Source organism: Zonotrichia leucophrys, chromosome 27 (assembly GCF_028769735.1).
Source record: "Zonotrichia leucophrys gambelii isolate GWCS_2022_RI chromosome 27, RI_Zleu_2.0, whole genome shotgun sequence".
Lineage (NCBI taxonomy): Eukaryota > Metazoa > Chordata > Aves > Passeriformes > Passerellidae > Zonotrichia > Zonotrichia leucophrys.
The window spans coordinates 2,033,417-2,054,509 of record NC_088196.1 but is presented as its reverse complement, the minus strand read 5'-3'; the positions used below and the strand labels follow the sequence as shown (position 1 = coordinate 2,054,509).

The following is a 21,093-nucleotide window of genomic DNA, read 5'->3' as shown; positions in this document are numbered from 1 at the left end:
ACAAGGTACAAGCAGGACTGAAATGCAACTTAAACCCCATAGCACCACTTTCTTTCTAGAGGAAATACAAGAAATATAAATAACACCCACACTTCTTGTCACACAAGTTGAACATCTTGAGGTAGACAAAATTTTTCTTTCCCTTAAGGCACAGACTTATTTTTTTCCAAGTGACATCTTTATTATTTGGCTGAAATTGGCCTCCAGGTCTGACACAATGTGCAGAGTGACACTTGCAGGAGAGCCTGTGGGATGGATGGATGGATGGATGATGGATGGATGGATGGATGGATGGATGGATGGATGGATGGATGGATGGATGGATGGATGGATGGATGGATGGATGGACGGATGATGGATGGATGGATGGATGGATGGATGGATGGATGGATGGATGGATGGATGGACGGATGATGGATGGAGGGATGGATGGATGGATGATGGATGGATGGATGGATGGATGGATGGATGGATGGATGGATGATGGATGGATGGATGGATGGATGGATGGATGGATGGATGATGGATGGTGGATGGAGGGATGATGGATGGATGGATGGATGGATGGATGGATGGATGGATGGATGATGGATGGATGGATGGATGGATGGATGGAGGGATGGATGGATGGTGGCAGCAATGCAACACACCAGGAGGTGTAATAAAAGCTGGGTTGGGAAGGGACAGGGACAAACCTGTGTGAGCAGTGTACCCCCTCTGTGTGCAGTGAGGACCCTGGTTTGGAGCTATGGCCGTTCTCAGGTTATTTGGATTTTAAGTGCAGAAGAAAAAATTCAGTCCAAACCAAAACACTCCCAGCAAACCTGTGCAGCTCAGACTTTTACCATCAGTAGTCAGTGAGGTACATTTGCACTTGGAAAAGGGTTTTTTTATAGGCAGGGTATGAGATTTCAGCTTTGTTGCTGAGGAGATTACTTTGTCAAGACCTAATGCAATCCCCTTGTCATTCCAGTCATTTACACATATAACCAAATCCACAGGATTTGCAGTACATTGTAAGGTGTGTGGCACAACTAAAAAGTCCAAATGGACTTCCAGATCTTCACAGCCCAGATCTCCAGGAGGTGGCAGAAGAGCTTTGCTCAAGATGATGCTTGGTCTTGGTTCAGAGCAAAATACAATTCAAGCCTAAGAAAATTGAGAGCCAAACAGACCCAAGTTTTTCTTCCTGCTCCCACTGTTGTCAGTTGAATTAAATCACATTTGGAATTTCAACCCAAAAAACAGCTCTGGACACTGAATGAAGTAAAACCTCAAAGCCACCACAATATCTGTCCCAAGCAAACTTTGTCCCTCCCTTATTCATGGCACCATCTCTAAAAACTCAGTGCTGAAGGACACCAAAAGGATTGACATCAGTATTGCCTCAAACTAAAACTATGCTCAAGTCTTTTCCCAGTCCTCAAATTGGGCATTTGTAATTATTTATTTATTTCTCATCAGTGTTCATCATTTGGTCTCCAGCCCCTGAGGCTGGGCTGCCTGGCAGGGGTTGGACAGGAGTGTCAGGAGGGGCTGAAGAGGGCTCTGAGTTTAGCAGAGCAAAGCTGGGGGACATCAGATGTCCTTGTCCAGATCTGGTTTAACAGTGAACAGCCCAAATTCACTCTAGCCCAGTTCCAAACACCCCACTGAGCCCAAACCCACCCTGGGGTACCAGAGAATGAACCATCTCTTCCTCAGATCTTCTCCAGCAGCTCTAAGCCACACAGGACAAAGAATTTCCAAAAGTCCCCTTTGGTACATGAAGAAACTTAATTTTCCCTGAAATTTGGTTTTGTCCAGTTCTTATTCAGTGATTCCTGTGCAGTTTTGATAAGAGCAAGAGGACAGAGTGGTGTCTCCTCCACTTGCTTCCCAAGGAATGGGATCCAGCTCTTTTCACTGAGTCCCTGTTTAAATGGGAATGATCCATGTAATGGCATGGGATCCCAAAGGACCCTCCCAAATTGGGGTATTCCCTCCCTCTCTGGTGCTGGACAAGGCTGGAGGTCAGTGGGGCAGAGAGTTTGGGATCAATAGTTCAACCAGAGCAAGTTCCCTGCTCATTTCACCCACAATGCCAATTTTAGCTTATTTGGAAGCTTTTTCATTGAGTGCTCAAAATTGAGACTCGTGGGAAGATTTCAACTCCAAAAGGATTAAAAGCAACATATAAATAATGGTTCTGCTCTTGGGTATTTAGGAGGTAAAAAAAAAAAGTAAGGCTAATTAAGCCTATTTGCAGTATTATGCCTGTCATAAACTCTTTAATTCAGTTCAAGTCAACTTGAGCCAGAACAGGGATAAAAAGGAATAAAGCCTTTAAAAGACCTGTAGCTGGTGAGAGGGAAGTGGCCTCCAAACATCCAGTTAATGGCTTGATCTGCTCAGAGACTGCTCTGTGCCAGCACTGGAGGGAGCAGAAGTCAAAAACAGTTGTAAAAACCAAAAGGGCAACAAAGTCAAGGTAAAGAGAGTGTGAGAACATGTTTCTTACTGTGGGGAATTGCTCAGAGCAGCTGTAAAGAGTGGCTGAGCGGCCCCACTCCTGCAGATCCACACAGGCAGATCCCACACCTCTGAGGAGAGCTCCATCCTACTGGAATTCAGCCCAATTCCACCTGTGGATGAGCCCATCTTGCTACCCAGACCAGTATCTTCACCCCTTAGACTGCCAGTGAATTTGGGTTTGAGTTTTAGGATTCCCATGTTCTTTGCAGCGCCAGCCCATCTGCACTCTGGCTGGTTTGTAGGAGCATCTCAACCCAAGGCTGGAGCATCTCAACACTGAGGTTGGAGCATCTCAACTCTGAGGCTGGAGCATCTCAACACTGAGGTTGGAGCATCTCAACACTGAGGTTGGAGCATCTCAATGCTGAGGCTGGAGCACCTCAATGCTGAGGTTGGAGCATCTCAACCCAAGGCTGGAGCATCTCAACACCAAGGTTGGAGCATCTCAACACCAAGGTTGGAGGAGCACAGCACTCATTTGGTGCTCACCTCTGCCCTCACCCCGCAGCAGAGAGCCATGTCCCCGTCCCTCTGCTGCTCCCCTGGACTCGCCTCACCCCTCGGGGCTGTCCCTACTGCTTGCAGCTGTAGACCACCTCCTCCTGCATGCACTGCTGGCACTCCACGTAGCAGCACCACTGCACCTGGCAGTGGCACGAGAAGGTGACCAGGCGGCTCTGGGTGTTGTAGCCCCGGCCGCAGCACATGCTGTCGCAGTTGCCCTCGCGGGAGCAGGTCCTGCCCGCGGTGCCCAGGGAGTATTTGCTGGGCCTGCAGAAGCTGGGTGAGTCCTCCACGTACACCAGGTCGGTAGGGCGAGGTAGGGCAGGCTGCTTGCCTGAGTGGCCGTGTCTGTGTGGCCCTGCCAGCTCCGAGTGCCCCACGGCGTCGTTGGTGGTGCTGAAGACCTTGACGGCGTCGTCGTAGCGCAGCTTCAGGAGCCGCCCGATCTCGTGGAAAGGGGAGAGCTGCTTCCAGCACGTCCGCACCGCGCACGAGCCCGACACGCCGTGGCACTTGCAGGTGGTTTTGAGGCCGTTCTTCACCGCCTGGTGAGGAAGAAGAGTGGTGGTTATTACCTGCCAGGGCCTAGTTCTGGTAGAGGCAGCAGCTCAGATCGCAGCTGCAAGCACTTCGGTTTTATTGGCATTGTTTCTAGGCGATGGAGGAGAAAATGTCAATAATAATTTTTACAAAGCAAAACAAAAAACACCAACCAACCAAAAAAAAAAAGAACAACAACCAAAAAATACCCCACCAAAACAAACAAAAAACCAAAACTAAAAAAAAAAAAATACCAAAACAAAGAAAACCCAAACCAAAACAAAACAAAACAAAAAAAACAAACAAACAAACAAAAAAACCCAAAAAAACTCCACAAATAAAAGGAATCCAAAACAAAAATCATACACACCAAAGCAGAGGAAAAGCTAATGAATTAGGAGAGCCAGAGAGTGGATAGCCTGAGGACAACCAGCTGAACACCAAATAAGTCCTTATAAATTCTACTTGGCGCAGTTGTAGTCAATCTGAGTAGTAAAACTGAGTATCTCCAACATGGTGGATTCCTTTAAGTGTATTCAAATGAACACAGTGCTCTAATTAAACAATCAATTTGACTCAGTAAATGGAAGACAATGACGAATCAGTAGCCTGTAACCTGCAGTTCAAAATGTTCAATCTGATGATCTCCCTGTGACAGGACTCGCTCCATAGCAAGTCACCAGCAGACTCATAATTGATCCCAAGAGTTTCAGTCTTTAATCTGCTTCACACATGCCACCAGCTCTAAGCTCCAGCTGTTCTCAGAACCCCCTGTGGCCCTGGCATCACCCCTGGAGTCATCCAGCTGTGGAGTTTCACAGCTGTCACCGTGCTGTGTCTCCCTGTCACCCACCCTGGGACCACTGGAGGACACAGGATGCTCCTCTTCATGCATCTCCTCACACAAGAGCTCAGGAGACTCTCAGCACCACAAGGCCCAAGACACACAGGTGAAGAGTGTGTGAAAAGTGATTTGTGAGCAAGGCACTGAAAATCCCTCTCACACACAGGATGGGCTGGAAGAAAAGTCCCAAACTTCATCCCAAGCCCGCCAAGGCGCAGCTCCTACCTTGATGCCCACATTGGTGTTGTGGATGTCCACCTTGGCCCGCAGGTCTTTGCCGATCCTCTTCTGGCCCAGGAACTTTTTGAGGAACTTGGTGCTGTACTTGAGGTTGTCCCCGCAGACGCCCCACTGCCAGGCCTTGCGGTTCTCCAGGCCCGGGGAGTCGTCGCAGGTGCAGCGCTCCATGCGCCCCGCGCTGCACGCCCGCGCCAGCGAGTGCGTCAGCGCCGCCGAGGACACGGCGTACAGGAAGGCTGTCTCCTTAAAACCTGCAGCGGACAAGGGTTGCTGGTTGTGGTAAATAGGTATGATCCATGCTGACAAAATTGACAACGGTAATCAGTATTGATGCAGTAATCAATATTTGGAAATAATAAAAGAGTTGGAAGGTGTAACGCTGTAGCAGACTCTATGGAGCTTACCAGAGCGCCATGGAGGATTGAGATTTAACAGCAAGAACTGCTGAGTCATGATGAGACAGCAAAATAAGCTCCTGTCTCCTAGCTTATCTCTGTAACCTCATAGGTCACTTTTCCCTAACCCTTACTATTGGACAAGTTTGGATCCCCCTATACCCTATAAAAAGGGGCTGTTTTAGCCCATTGGACAGAAGAAGAGCTGTCGCTGAAACCCTTCACAGACTCCCCAAAATAAACCATCGCTGTGGAACTGCCAGGACCTCTCCTTCTCTCTTGCATCTGCTTCTGCCTCAGCCAAAGGCACCCTAGCAAGCAAGCAAAGAGCTGCAATCCTAAGAGAGTTGAGAATCACCAAAGAGCTGAGAATCACTAAGCTTGCTCAGGGCAGCCTGCGGCGGCTGCGAGCTGACTGGGTATTGGGGCACTCTGTCTCCCAGAGGGACTGAGTTATCCAGACTATCACTCGTTGATAAGGCTGAGATCGGGGCTTTATCATATAATGCCAAGAAAGAAAGGGAGAGGAGGGGTTCCACCCCCCTTTTCCTGCAGATGTTCAAGGATAGGAAAAAGCACAAGATAACAGTTACTAAAAATTAACAGAAAGAAGGGAAAATCTGGTTGGGTCCCAGGAAAATGCCAGTTATAAGAGATTTATTGCTTTGATGCTTAAATGTAATATTATGTTAGTCTTGGATGCCAAAATATTTTTATTTATTTATATTTACCTCCTCTCTTTTTCAGCCCTAGGGCAAATCTTAATATTTCCTCTAGAGTTCATTTGCAGGAAAAAAAACACTATTAATGGGAAATTGTTTAGCAAGTCTAAAATTTAGGAATTAGTGCAAGGAAAAGAGAGACAGGTGACTGATCAATAGCTCTGAGTGCAGGAATGGATAAGATCAGCAAAAATAGAAAAAAATTGGTTTATGGAAGATAGAGCACTTATGCATTACATGGAAGAAAATATAATTAAGCAAACAAATATTCCACATGGGAAAATTCCAAATTTCCTTCCACATCAGAAGGAAAATCTGTTTTCCCCAGTAATGGAAGAGAGAGAGACAACCACAGAGACTTGACCTAGACTTGGAAACCACTTCTAGAATTCACCAAGTCCAACCTCAAATCTCTCCATCATTCTGTTCCCTCAGAGAATTCCCATCCTGCTGTAACAGTGGATCAGAACACTGAGAGCTGAAATCTGAGTGATGTCCACCATAAAAACGACCAAGAGAGCAGGACAAAGAGCTGAAATCTGAGTGATGTCCACCATAAAAATGACCAAGAGAGCAGGACAAAGGTTGCCAGCAAGAAGAATGAAAAATGTGGCTAGTCATGAACATAATGGAGAGGCCTCATTAGTGACTTCAGAGCTCTTTGGAACTGCAGAATTTTAGATAAAGATCTACCAACAGCATGGACATGAGGGGACAGGTGGGAAAATATGGAGGAGACAAGGAGATCAACCAACAATCTCTTCCTGCCTCAACATTTTGGTTGCCATAACCACTGGGGCAATAATTTGCAATTAATCTTTCTGGTCGATGATCCTCTACAAAATTTCTCAGGGTACTCTAAAGATAATGAAAGAATGTCACCAAATCCACCAAAACTTTTGTAAAAGCTGGAATGGGACATGATCAGTGCTGGCTGTGGACAGCAGCATGATCCTCACACATTTTCCAACAGTGCCTGACCCTCTCCAAAGGAGCTAAGAGGATAACTGATCCTTGAGATCCTAAATCTGCTGAATCATTCCAAATGCTTACCAGATTCCCAACACCCTCTCTGACATCCCAGAGGTGAGGAGAACATTCCAGAGGCCCTTTCCCATGCCATGAGGAGCCAGCAGGCCCCACAGCCCCTGCTAAATCTGACTCTGTGGATCACCACACTGCTCCTTGCTATTTCAGATGCTTTGGTCTCCCCATGTTTTCCTGGCCAGTTTTCAGCCCACTGGAAATCAGAGGCCACTGCTGTGGTCAGGCCACTGCAGACAGCAGCAACTGCAGATACCCAGCAGACTCTGAAACGTCTCCTTTCTCCTTCAAACAAAGCTTCAACATCACCAGGCTTGTCTGGAAAGTCTAAGATGATTCCCTCCACTCTGCCATGAGGAATCAATCACCATTTAATCGTTAATTCACAAAACTAATGAGGGAAGTAAAAGCTGTCCTTCAGCAGAGCAGCTGCTGGAGCTGGATTTTCATGAGGACACAGCACAAATGGCAGCAATCAGCTCCAAGGAGCACAATTTGGGAGCTGAACAGAGGCTGCTCCGTGTGTCCTGCTATTTCTCCTCCCACAGTGACAACAGAGCTCCTGTCACCCCAGGCAGTGGGGCCTGGATCCAATTCTGGTTCTTGGGGCCTGGAGCCAATTCTGGGCTCTCAGAGCTTGGATTTGGGATGGGTTACTGCCCTGACCCCACTGAGTTCTTGTCAGGGACAGAATGGAACTGAAACTCTCAGTGCAAGGGGAACATCTGGGTGCAGATGTCTCTGCTGGGCAGTTTGACTGCCAACATCCAGCACAGAGATGGATTTCAGGAGGCTGCAGCAAAGTGGCTCCCTCTGGTAGGACCTTCCTTGTGTCCAAGCCTTGCCCTGAGCTCTCCAGCAGGATTTTTTAGCTCTGCAGACTATAAATACAGAAGGACTTTGCTGCAATACACTGTTGTGTGCTGTGGTGTGCTCCAGACCACAGGGAAAATTTGTAATGGGAGGAGTTTTGCTGTGGGGTGACTCTGACAGAGGAAAGATGCTCAGGGTCAGAGTTTTCAATGCTGTAGTGAAGGAATGTGAGTGTTTCAGAGCAGGTCGAGGAGGCATCTCTCTGAAAACAACAGCAAAACTAAAAAAGATATAGAAATATAGAAAGATTTAGGATGGAAGGACTTTTGAGGTCTTCAGAACAACCTCCAGCTCCAAGCAGGGCTGGCTCCAATGCCAGCTGCTCAGGGCTTTTTTTGCTCAGAACAATTTTTTTCTCCAGATCTCCCATCATGGAAATTCTGTGTCTATGAGTCACCACTGCTCTGGATTCCTCATGACAACAGGGAAACCACTGCTGGAAGGTCAGACTCCAACCAGCAGGAGGCAAAGGAGGGGATTAAGGGATGGAAGGATTGCGGAGCACTCATTTCTCAAGAATAATTTTGTGAGTGGCTGGCTCTGACCTCTTTGCTAAAGGTATTTATTTCCCATATCACTGAGTTGTTTGAGATGAAATCCTGCTTCACCTGACTCCCAGCACACCCAGGACACCAGAAGGGCATCACTGCTTTCCATGTTTTTATAAAGACACCAACTGCCCCTGTGTAATAAGGTGGCTTGAAATCATTTAATTATTTCCATGCATCTTTAAAGGAGTGGAGAAGGAATGCAGGAGGATTTTCCATGGATCACTGAGGAGTAAGAGGTGGCATAAGTGCTACAGAAGTGTTGCAGACAATGCAAAAGGAATTTCCCAGTTGTACCCAGAGAACTATCAAGAGCAACAAATGATGCAGACTGGTAAAACAAATCTGGCATTTCAAGAGCCAGAAAACCCTTGGCTTATTTTCTGTTTGTTTACTTATTTTCTGTTTGTTTGGTTTTTGGCATCTCTAGAAGCAGGAAAAGCACTGATGATCCAGATCAGTCACAGAAGTTTTTCAGTTGGGATTGCAAATTGAATGTGGCTTTTCACCTGGCCCATCTCACTGGGAAGGACCTTTTCCACTCTCTTGTACTCTTAAGAGCATTTAAGACTGCTAAAAATCTGTGTTTTTCTTCATGGTTCCCCCAGGAGCATGGAGATATCAAATGATTTAAAAATTTCTAAAATGCCTCATCACTTACCTGGGTGACAGGGGAGAGTTTGCATGACCAACAATTTCCAAGAAAGTTCCAACAAATGTCACAAACAGATCAAAAGTGGCAGCTGAAAGCCGTGCTCATGTTCTTTATGAAAGAAACAAACCCCTTTGCAAGCTAAAGGAAAAATGAGAACTAATAATTGCTCCCAGCTAAGTGTCCTGTCACACAGGGGCTGCACACAGCATACCTGGCTGTATTAAATCATCATTTGATCCTTAAGATTGTGTAATAAAAGTTTTCAAACACTTATCCCCATCTGCCAAAACAGGTTTGAAATTACAGGTGATATTTTATTTTGTCAGTCAGGAGCCCATGGAAATGTTAAGGCATGCCACTGCCAGATAATTAAATGTTTTCCAGCTATTTGAAGATGAGGATTATTCAATTGTCATTTTCAAGTTCTTTGAGGTTGATGAAGGCGCAGATGTGAGACAGACACTCAAAATTATCATGAACAGCTTCTTCCAGTGCTTGCTAAAAAATTCACAGTAGAGCCTTGCAATGAAGAAAATCTGACCTTGTATGTGGTGACCTAATAAAATATTAAGTTGATATTTAATGTAATAAAAATTGATATTTTAAAAAGGAAACATTAAAAAGTTTCGATCCCAATGTTAATTAAAATTAGCATTGATTTTCATCAAAATTAATATTGGCTTCTTCAGGTCCTTTTTTTAAAAACATTAAGTTGCTAAACATTATCCAAGGACAGAAACTCAATAAATCTGAAGGCTGAAGCTTAGTAAGTGCTAATAAAAGTTATTGAAGGGCTGAAGCTCTGTTACAGTCAAGCTCTGGTTGGATCAGGACAGGTCTGGCAAACCCTATATGCATTCTCTGGCAATTTTTATTAGGAAATAATTTCAGTGTCCATCTTCTTTGTATTTTTTGCAAGCATTGGAAGGATTTATTATGTTCCCTTCTACCTCAAATCCAGACCTCACAGGACAATTTCTTCATCTGAAGCATTTTGGGAAACAAAAACCCAGTGGGTCTTCTGTCCACTCTGCCCAAATTTCTCCAAATTTATGGGAAAAAGTCTTAGGAGAGATTTGTCAACATGCACTGAGATGTCTGCATGCAGATAGTAAACAGGTTTAAATTTTGTATTTGAGAATAACAGGGGTTTACATACATGAATATCTAAGGCACTAAAGGGATTTTTTTTTTAACTGACCCTGTGGTGGAAGAGGTTTTACAGTGACTTCTGTGAGCCAGAGAAAAGTTTGAGAAGTGGATCCACATTTACCTGTGAAAGAATTTCCTACCAAGGTTGTTGACGAAGAAAGAAAGAAGGAGAAATAAGAGAAACCTGCAACTGCCTGTTCCAATGAGAACTTTGAGTAAAGTGGGTAAAGTGTAAATTTATGAGTTTTGTAAGAATATATAAAAAGCATGCATGCCATAATAAAAACAGTTTGAAGCCTTCTGAAAATGGAGTGTGGCTTTGTGCTGTCTCCATCTCTACCACGACATTGTGTGAGATGTAATTTGGGACACTCCAGAGTTTCCCTGGACACCAATGGTGGAAGAGGTTTTACAGCAATTTCTGTGAGCCAGAGGATCCATGTTTACCCCTGAAATAACTTCCTACCAAGCTCCTTGACATAAAAACCAAGAAAGAAAGAAAGAAGGATGAATAAGAGAAACTTCAACTGCCTATTCTGATAAGCACTTTGTCTGAGTAAAGTGTAAATTTATGAGCTTTGCAAGAACATACAAAAAGCATGCAGCTTGCAAAACCAGTTTGAATAGTTATGAGCTTTCTAAGAATGGAGTGTGGCTTTTTGTTGTCTCCTTCTCTACCATGACATCATGTCAGATTTAATTTGGGACACCCTGGGTGCTGCAGCCAGAGTTTCCCTGCACACCAACTGTGGAAGGGGTTTTACAGGGACTTCTGTGAGCCAGAGGGGAGTTTGAGAAGAGGATCCATGTTTACCTTTCCTACCAAGGTCATTGACCAAGAAAGAAAGAAGGATAAATAAGAGAAAACTGCAACTTCCTATTCCAATGAGCACTTGGTTTGTCTGAGTAAAGTGAGTAAAGTGCAAACTTATGAGTTTTGTAAGAATGTATAAAAACTTTGCGTGCCATAATGAAACAGTTTGAATGAAGCCTTCTGAAAATGGAGCGCGTTGCTTTGTGTTGTCTTCGTCTCTACCACAACCTCATGTGAGATGTAATTTGGGACACATTGGGTGCTGCAACCAGAGTTTCCCTGGACACCAACAGGGGTTTTGCAGTGACTTCTGTGAGCCAGAGAGAAGTTTGAGAAGAGGATCCATGTTTACCTGTGAAAGAACTTCCTACCAAGGCTGTTGACCAAGAAAGAAGGATAAATAAGAGAACCCTGCAACTGCCTATTACAATAAGCACTTTCTTTGTCTCTGGTGACCAATAAGTGTAAACTTATGAGTTTTGTAAGAATGTATAAAAAACATGCATGCCATAATAAAAGAGTTTGAATGAAGCCTTCTGAAAATGGAGCGTGTGCCTTTGTGTTGTCTCCATCTCAGCCACGACCTTGTGTGAGATTTAATTTGGGACACCCCAGGGGCTGTGGCCAGAGTTTCCCTGGACACCAACGGTGGAAGAGATTTTACAGTGACTTCTGTGAGCCAGAGAGGAGGTGGATGAGAGGATCCACATTTACCCCAAAAGAATTTCCTACCAAAGTCATTGACATAGAAATCAAGAAAGAAAGAAGGATAAGATAGAGAAAGTTCAACTGCCTGTTTCAATGATGACATTGTTTATCTGAGTAAAGTGAAAATGGAGCATGTTGCTTTGCGTTGTCTCCTTCTCAACCACAACATCGTGTGAGATGTAATTTGTGACACCCCGGGTGCTTCAGCCAGGGTTTCCCTGCACACCAACTACCTTGTACCTCTCTTGAGCAGGCTGGGCCGTCCCTCCAGGCTGCAGTTCCAGCGCTCGCTGCGGAACTGGAACTGGCACTCGAGGACGCCCAGGCGGATGGCGTCGCGCAGCGTCTCCGCCAGCCCCGGCTCCCTCCGGCACAGCCGCCTCTGCTTGCGGGACAGCTGCAGCAGCTCGCACTGCTTCACGTGGCCCTGGCCCGGGCCAGAGCCCCCCAGGGCGCCCAGGGATGGGAACTGGGTCAGGGCTTCCTTCCCAGTCAGCCTGGAGGGAGAGAAGCGGGAGAGGAGGTGAGTTATGGAGGAAATCACTGGGAGTGATGGGCTAGAACAGAGACTGGGCAGAGCTAAAAAAGTAGGGGTTTATTAAAAGGCAGCAATAAATCCACATTGGGCAGCACAAGACCCCAGCCAGGGCAGCACCCCAGGTGAACCACAATGGTCACAAAATGAACCCAAGATGAACCCAAATGGTCACACAGTTAGGGAGGACATCGCTGGGAGTAATACCTTGAGATGGATGGCCTAGAACAGAGACTGGGCAGAGCTAAAGAATAAAGCAGGGATTTATTAAAACACCTCAATAAATCCACCGTGGGCAGCACAAGAGCCCAGCCAGGGCTACACCCAAGATGAACCAAAATCGTCACAAAATGAACCCAAGATGAACCCAAATGGTCACACAGTTAGGGAGGACATGGCTGGGAGTGATGCCCTAGAACAGAGATTGGACAGAGCTAAAGAATAAAGCAGGGATTTATGAAAAAGGCCTCAATGAATCCACCTTGGGCAGCGCAAGAGCCCAGCCAGGGCTGCACCCCAGGTGAACACAAATGGTCATAAAGTGAACCCAAGATGAACCCAAATGGTCACAAAATGCTCCACTCATCACAGGGTCTCTCACTTTTATCAATTCTGCTCCATTTGCATATTGGAGTTAATTGTCCAATGAACTCCAGCCTATGAAGTCCTGTTTCTGTCATATTTTATGAAAATTCCCTTTGCCAGGATTTTTCTCCTGAGAAGCTGAGAAACTTCAGAAAAGAATTAAATATTATATTATATTATATTATATTATATTATATTATATTATATTATATTATATTATATTATATTATATTATATTATATTATATTATATTATATTATATTATATTATAGTATATTATAGTATAGTATAGTATAGTATAGTATAGTATAGTATATTTGTTATATTTATGCTATTTTTATTAATTATTAGTAATTATCTGATTGCTTAAAATGTAGTCTAGAAGTTGCTTACCAACAGGTGCATCTTTGATTGGCTCCAGGTGAGTTGTTTTTAATTAATGGCTAATCACAGCCAGCTGTGTAAGACTCTCTGAGTCTGTCACGGGTTTTTATTATTCATTCTTGTCTAGCTTTCTGATGTCTCCATTCTTTTTCTTTAGTATAGTTTTAGTACATCAATATAAATATAATGTAATGTAATATAATATAATATAATATAATATAATATAATATAATATAATATAATATAATATAATATAATATAATATAATATAATATAATATAATATAATATAATATAATATAATATATCAACCTTCTAAAAACTTGGAGTTAGGGCAATGTCAGCAGGAAATAATTATATAAATTATATAAATAATTCCATTTCTCTGTTGGAGGCTCCCAGAATCAGGAGTCTCACAGTCAGAGCACAGACACAGCTCCCAAAACTCATCTCTCACCCAAATTTCAGCTTAGACAAGCAGCAAAGGAATTAAAGGAGGTGCCCAAAGCCATGCAGGTGGCACAGCTGGGAGCAGAAACCACTCTCAGAGCCAGGACAGCCCCAAAAATTGCCCGAAAATTGCTTTGCAGGCTCCCACCACAAGTGCATTTCATCAGGGCAGAGCCAACACAGGATCTGATGGAGATCAGAGCATGCAAACATTTGTACAAGATTAAATATAAAATATGCAGATATTTGCAGTCAGGCAAACTGCATGGTTTTGGATGATTTAGAGTTTATTATCTACAGATCATACAGCAAAGAAAGTGAACTCTTTGAATTAATGCACACCTGCTTGCAATCTGAAAGAACAATAAGGATCTCCAACTTTATTTCTCTCTCCTTTTCTAAGCCCTTTGCTAAATTCATCTATTTCCTTTAATCTCCTTCCAGCCACATTCCAGCTTCTTAAGAGACTTTTAATGAGAGCCTGTTCCTGTACAGTGCCCGACATCCTCTGGATCTGAAAGGTCTTAAAAACCAGTTAAAAATATGCCTTTCCTACCTCTCCCAAGTAAGGAAAAATCAAAGCAGCCCACAACAGGATTCCATATCTGATTTCAGGGGCCTTTCATGTTCCACAGAAATATCTGCACCCCTGCAAGAAGGCTTCAGGAAGGGCTGCGAGAATGTGAGGCAGGACAGATGGAACTAAGAGCTGTGCAGAGCATAGAGGTGCCCAGCTCTGTCAAAAAACAGAGTTTTCATCCTTTCAGAAGCAGCACAATTTAATGCTCCCCATTTTTCCCTGAAGATGGTTCTTCTTTTTGTACCCCCACTGCCTGCAAAGGAGGTGGCAGAAAACCCCAGAGCACCCAAACTCTAAATCTCCATCATCAATATTGAGATTTAACAGTTGATATCAAAGCTCTTTGCTTTCCTCCCTCAGAGTTGTCATCTCAGCCCCTCAGGTGTCTCTATGCCTGTTCTCCTCCAGGTTTGCTATCAAGTTTCTGCTCCTCACAATGAGAAAAAGCTGGAATTAAAACCTCAGATGGGTTCACATGATGCTGTGAGTCAGAATCCTCAGAGATGGATTGTTTGCTGCAAGCCCTCCCTGGGAGCAGTAACTGATGATGTGTCCAGGTCCAGACTCATTTTTTAAAAAAGATATCTCCTGAAATTCCACAGAGAACAGGAATATAAAATTCCTGCAATCAGAAGAGCTGCCAGTTTGGGAGGAGAGAAGTGACCAGGGCAGAGCTCTCCACCCTCGCTTGCTCTGGGCATCCTTGGTTGGACTCCTTCCATGAAGGAAAATGAAATATTTCCATGTGGATCCCAATTCCAGTCTATTCCTGTTGGGATGTTTGTTGCCAATCCCTCAATTTCTGGGACTCAGGCTCCCCTGTTGGGGGAGACCCTCCTGGGGTGGTTTTGCATCAGGAAAGAGAGACACACTGGATTTTTATAGTCTTGAGGTTCTTGTTTATTATTATCTTATCTAAAGTTTTGCATGCTGTCCACACCAGGCTCAGCACGCTGGAAAAACACCACAAAAATGGCCAACAATCTCTTGTTCCAAGGTCTTTTAAAGCTAAATTATCCAATTAAGACACCTGGATTCCCTTTTAACCCAATAACTGATCCCAATGTGGATTTTTCCGCCCAATTACAAAATGCCACCCAAACCCATGAAGAAGAAGGAAGAAGAAGAAACCCAAGAGGACACCCTGTGCCCTCCATCTTGCTCCCATTCACAACACACTAAAAATCCCAAAACCTCAATTTCTCACCAGGTGATACACCTACACTACTCTCTATCATCTATTCCACACTTTTGTGAATTCCAGTCTAGCTTTTTTACTCTCTAACAGCCCCAAAAAATCCTTCCAGCAGGGAATGAGCAAAAATTGTGCAGGAATTTCAGGGTAAATTCTAAAGGAATCTGCCCATGGAGCAGGGGCCAGCCTGGCCCATGGGTGGGACACGTCCCAGCCTGTTCCTCAGGAGAAGGCTTTGATCAGCTTTGGTGCTTCCACCTTCCCACCAAACCTCCTGCCTGGGGTGGGTCTGCTCTGGGTTCTGCCCTGGGAGAAGCTCTTTGCCCTCCAGCACATCCCAAATGCCTTTTCACCTTGTGAAACATGAACAGGGAGAAAACAGGAGTTTTTTAGAGCTTTTAATGAGGTCTGGAGGCATTCCCAGCACCTGAGGAGCTGAACATCATGAGAGGAAAAGCACAAAAAGGAGGGGATGCTTTAGAGGAGGGTGAGGGAGGACTGAAGCAAAGGTGGAAGCAAAACCAGCTGAAAAGGAATCAGGAGGTGAGGGCAGTGCACACTCCTGGATTCCTGCATCCAGACAGCCCAACACAACCCCAACAACAGCCAGGCCACATTTCACACACAGCTTTTCTCTCCCTCTCCTGAAAGCAAGGTTTAATTTCCCCCCTGTGACCCAGCACCAGGATCTGCTCAAGCACAGACCCCAGTGAGCTCCAGGCGCTGGGAATGGGCTCAGAGCTAAAAAAATTGTCCTAAAAACATAACACAAAAATTGCTTCCCATTGCCAGATGGAAGTGATGGATGAGATATTGGGCAGGAATTGTTCCCTGTGAGGGTGAATCTGGCACAGGGTGCCCAGAGCAGCTGGGGCTGCCCCTGGATCCCTGGCAGTGCCCAAGGCCAGGCTGGGCAGGGCTTGGAGCAGCCTGGGACAGTGAAAGATGTCCCTGCCATGGGCACTTTAAAGGTCGCTTCTAACCCAGTCCATTCTGGATTTCTCTGGATTTCTCCATTGCAATGCTGTGTTCACTCTGGCAAAGCTTTGTTTTGTGTGTTTAAAGGTGAGTTCCATTTTTGCTGCACTATCCCACACACTTCATGCTTCACCTTTGCCTTGATGGAATCAAACTTGGCATTTCCCTCACCCTTTGAACCAGCAATGCTTCACCTTTGCCACATCCCCAGAAGAAAGGGCTCAGCTCCTGTCTCTGCACGTTGCCACCCAAAAGCCTCCTTCATTTGTCCTTAAATCTTTGCAGGTTTTCTCCATTAAGTGTTTGGAAAGCCAATATTTGACCCATGTGCCTCAGTCTCTCCTTTTTGGCTAAACTCAGAAGCAGATCACTGACCCAGGGTCCCCTCCAGCTCAGTAAAAATTTAGGTGTGAGATTGGTTTTTTCCAAAAAGACACATCAAACATTCTCTTCTAAAATATTCAAGTCTATCAGTTCAACTTTGTATCTGAAAGCACCCATGTATCACACTGCTCATCACCACCTAACTCACTGAGTTCTTAGATTTGGGTTTCTTCTTTTGGTTTTCAGATGAGGTGAGAATACACAGGGAGAAAAAAACCCACATTGAAAATTGACCCTACAGCCTCAGATCCTGAGCTGTGCACAATAAAGAGGCAGCACACACAGATTTCATGTGCTTGTACCAAATAAAATTTTAAAAAGCATATTTAGAATAAAAAAAAATTTAAAAAACTAAAAAATTAAATTAAAAAATTAAAAGCACATTTAAAATAAAATAAAATAAATAAAAATTAAATTAAAAATATTTTAAAAGCACATTTAAAACCAAATAAAGCACAAAATTCTGTGTGCCTGTACACACAGAAATCTGCTTCTACCAAATAAATCATTGGCACAGAGCAAAGGATCACCCAGGCTGCTTGAGCAGTGGTCAGCAACAGCTCCGTGCTGTTATCTGCACAAATTCATTCACTTCCCTGTGCCTGGAAAGCCAAACTCTCCTTGCAGCCCAAGTGTGGGCTCTGATTGTGATGGCATGAATTAAAACATCTGTATTGTCTCACATGGCATTCACATGGGACTGAAAATGGAATAAAAGTTTTTAAATTCTGGGTCAGAAAATGGATTAATCCAACACTTCAAGGAGTGAGTGAGTGCTGACACTGACTGAGAAAGGGGAGCACTCTCCAGCAGATGCTTCCATGTGAATTAGGCTGAATGATACAATTAAGAAACTTAAAATCCAGATTATTTTATGCAGCAGAAACCCGTCCTGAGGAGCAGCTCACACAGAAAAAAAGGCAAAAAAACCCCAGAACACTGTGTGGGGAATTCTCACCTCTTCATCTGAAAATCAAAGTAAGAACCCCAAATCTAAGAACTCACTGAGTTTGGTGGTGATGAGCAGTGTGATGCATGGGTGCTTTCTGATAGAAAATTGAGCTGATAGACTGGAATATTTTAGAAGTGAATGTTTGATGTGGCTTTTTGGGAGAAAAACCAATTGACCCAGCCTGTTACAAACCCATCTCTGCCTTTATCCCAAGTTAATTAAAAGGTGTGGGGAGGACACAAACCCAGGTACTCCTGTATCCCCTGTGTCCCCCTGTGTCCCCTCTGTCCCTGTGCCCCTTGTGCCCCTTGTGCCCCCTGTGTCCCCGCCGGTCCCAGCGCTGCCCGGGGGATGCTCCGGGGGCGCTGCAGGTGCGCGGCTCGCCCGGGACCCCCTGGCAGTGACGGGGACGTGCCCGGGAACCGGAGCCGTCGCTCGCCCTCCGCAGAGCATCGGCGGGAACAGCGCTGCCACGGCCCGCCGCTGTCACAAAGGACACCCCGAGCTGCTCCAGCTCACCCCGAACTGTCCCAGGTGATCCCGAGCTGCCCCACGGACATCCCGAGCTGCTCCAGGTCACCCTGAGATGCTCCTGAACACCTCGAGCTGGCCATGGACACCCCGAGCTGCCCACGGACACCTCGATCTGCCCCAAGACACCTCAAGCTGTCCCAGGTCACCCTGAACTGTCCCAGGACACCCCGAGCTGCTCCATGAACACCCCGAGCTGTCCCAAAGGACACTCCGACCTGCCCCGGTCACCCCGAGCTGCCCCAGGACACCCCGAACCGTCCCAAAGGACACTCTGAGCTGCTCCTGAACACCCCGAGCTGCCCCACGGATATCCAGAACTGTCCCAAAGGACACCTCGAGCTACCCCTGGATACCCGGAGCTGGCCATGAACACCCTGAACTGTCCCAAAGGACACCCTGAACTGCCCCAGCTCACCCCGAACTGGCACATGGACACCCCAAGCTGCCCCAGGTCACCCCAAGCTGTCCCAAAGGACACCCCGAGCTGCCCCATGGACGCCCCGTCCCCCTCCCCGTGTCCCGGTGCCTCCCCGCGTTCCCCCGTTGGGTGCCCGCGGGCGGTGCTGACCCGAAGTAGGCGGCGGCGGGCGGCGGCGGCGGCAGGAGGAGGAGGAGGAGGAGGAGGAGGATGCGGCAGGGCTCGGCGGAGCGCATGGTGCGGGCGGTGCCGGTCCCAGCTCGCTGCCGGTCCCAGCCCGCTGCCGGTCCCAGCTCGCTGCGGGCCGCCCGCCGCCGCCGCTCTTTAAGCGGGAGGCGGGGTTGGCCCCGTCCCGTCCCGTCCCGTCCCGTCCCACCGCCGCCGGGAACCCCCGGGGCTCCCTGGGGACCCGCCGCCCCTCCAGCGCTCGGGGACGCCGCGTCGGGTGCCGCCATCCCCTGCGGGTCCCACCATCCCCATGAGATCCATCCATTCCCTCGGGATCCCTCCACCCCCGCCGGGTCCCTCCATTTCCCGGGATCCTTTCATTCCCATGGGATCCCTCCCTCCCGGCGGGATCGCTCCATTCCCATGGGATCCATCCATCCCCCGGGTTCCCTCCATCCTCTGGGATCCCTGCTGGGTGCTTCTATCCCTTCGGGATCCCTCCAACCCCTCCGGGTCCCTCCATCCCCATGAAATCCATCCATTTCCTCGGGATCCCTCCATCCCTGCCGGGTTCCCTCCATTCCCCTGGAATCCCTTCGCCCCCTCGGAATCCCTCCCTCCCGGCGGGATCGCTCCACTCTCCCAGCATCACTCCATTCCCCCAGCATCCCTCCATCCCCACCGGGTCCCTCCATCCCCGTGAGATCCCTCCATCCTCGCGCAGTTCCTCAATCCCGGCGGGATCCCTTTATCCTCACTGGGTCTCTCCGTCTCCCCGGGATCCTTCCATCCCTTCAGGATCCCTCCATCCCCACCTGGTCCCTCAATGCCCGCGCAGTTCCTCTAATCTGGCGGGATCGCTCCATCCCCTGCTGGTCCCTCCATCCCCCTGGGATCCCTCCAACCCCTCCAGGTCCCTCCATCCCCACCGGGTCCCTCCAGCCCCGCAGGATCCCTCCATCCCCATGAAATCCATCCATTCTCTCGAGATCACTCCATCTCTCCAGGATCCCTCCATCCCCCCGCGATCCCTCTATCCCTGTAGGATCCTTCCATCCCCATGGGATAACTGCATTCCCGTGGGATACCTCCATTCCCCCAAGATCCCTCAATCCTCGCCGGGTCTCTCCATTCCCGTGGGATCCCTCAATCCCCATGGGATCCCTCCATCCCCCGGGGCTCGGCCCCAGGCTCCGGGATGCCCGCAGTGCCACACAGAACAGCCGTGGGTGTGGCAGGGGAACTTGCCCTTTCCAAGGCTCAGCGCTGCCTTCGGGCACTTGTTAGGGCAGGGAAGAGGTGAAGAGGCACCTGCTGCACCCAGCAGCCCCCAGCACATCCCTCCTGTGCTCCTCCTCGGTGCTCTGCTGCTCGTGGAGGTCGATCCCAACACATCCCAGCTCCCACAGACACGTGTGACCCAACCTGCATTGCACAGGTGGCATCTCCTGGAAATGCTGGGGGCAAGGAAACTCTTTGGAGGGCTCCAGGCAAACTCCCATGCCAAGACATGCAGATGTCAAATCTAGACAATCCCTCCAGGCGAAGGGGGTTTAACACTCAGTCTGATCCACCCAAGGGAAGGCTTTGATACCCAGCTTGATCCCTCCAGGGGAAAGGGGTTTAACATCCAGCCTGATCCCTTCAGGGAAAGCTTTAACATCCAGTCCAATCCCTCCAGAGAAAGGGGATTTAACACCCAGCCTGATCCCCCCAGGAGAAGGGTTTAGCACCCAGCCCAATCACCCCAAGGGAAGGGTTTAACATCCAGCCTGATCCCCCAGGGGAAAGGGGTTTAATACCCAGCCTGATCCCCCCAGGGAAGGGTTTAACACCCAGCCTGATCCCTCCTGCAGGGGAAGGGTTTAAAACTGAGCCTGATCCTCCCAAAGGAAGGGGGTTTAACACCCAGCCTGATCCCTCCAGGAGTAGGGAGTTTAACATACAGCCCAATTCCTCCAAGGGAAGGTGGTTTAAGATCCAGCCCAATCACTCCAGGGGAAGGGTTTAACATCCAGCCTGATCCTCCAGGGGAAGGGTTTAACACACAGCCCAGTCACTCCAAAGGAAGGAGGTTTAACACCCAATCTGATCCACCCAAGGGAGGGCTTTAATACCCAGCTTGATCCCTCCAGGGAAAGGGGGTTTAACACCCAGCCTGATCCTCCCAAGGGAAGAGTTTAACACCCAGCCTGATTCCCCCCGGGGAAGGGTTTAACACCCTCCAGGGGAAGGGTTTGACACCCAGCCTGATCCTCCCAAGTGCAATGACACAAACCTTCACAGAAGAGGTCAGTAGCAAATTTCCAGACCTCCAAAAGTGGCCATTGGGATAAAGGTGCAATGCCTACTCTTGAAAACACTCCCCCAAAATGCCA

General features: G+C 47.2%; 1 protein-coding gene across 1 annotated transcript; it reads right to left on the bottom strand.

Moving 5' to 3' along the window:
• Window positions 1-3,086: 3,086 nt before the first annotated feature.
• WNT9B (Wnt family member 9B) lies at window positions 3,087-18,783 on the bottom strand. The gene is made up of 4 exons (XM_064733842.1): window positions 18,698-18,783; window positions 11,794-12,050; window positions 4,628-4,893; window positions 3,087-3,563 (listed from the first exon to the last, which is right to left on the bottom strand). The coding sequence occupies exons 1-4, from the start codon at window positions 18,781-18,783 to the stop codon at window positions 3,087-3,089; spliced, it is 1,086 nt and encodes a 361-aa protein (XP_064589912.1).
• Window positions 18,784-21,093: the final 2,310 nt, after the last annotated feature.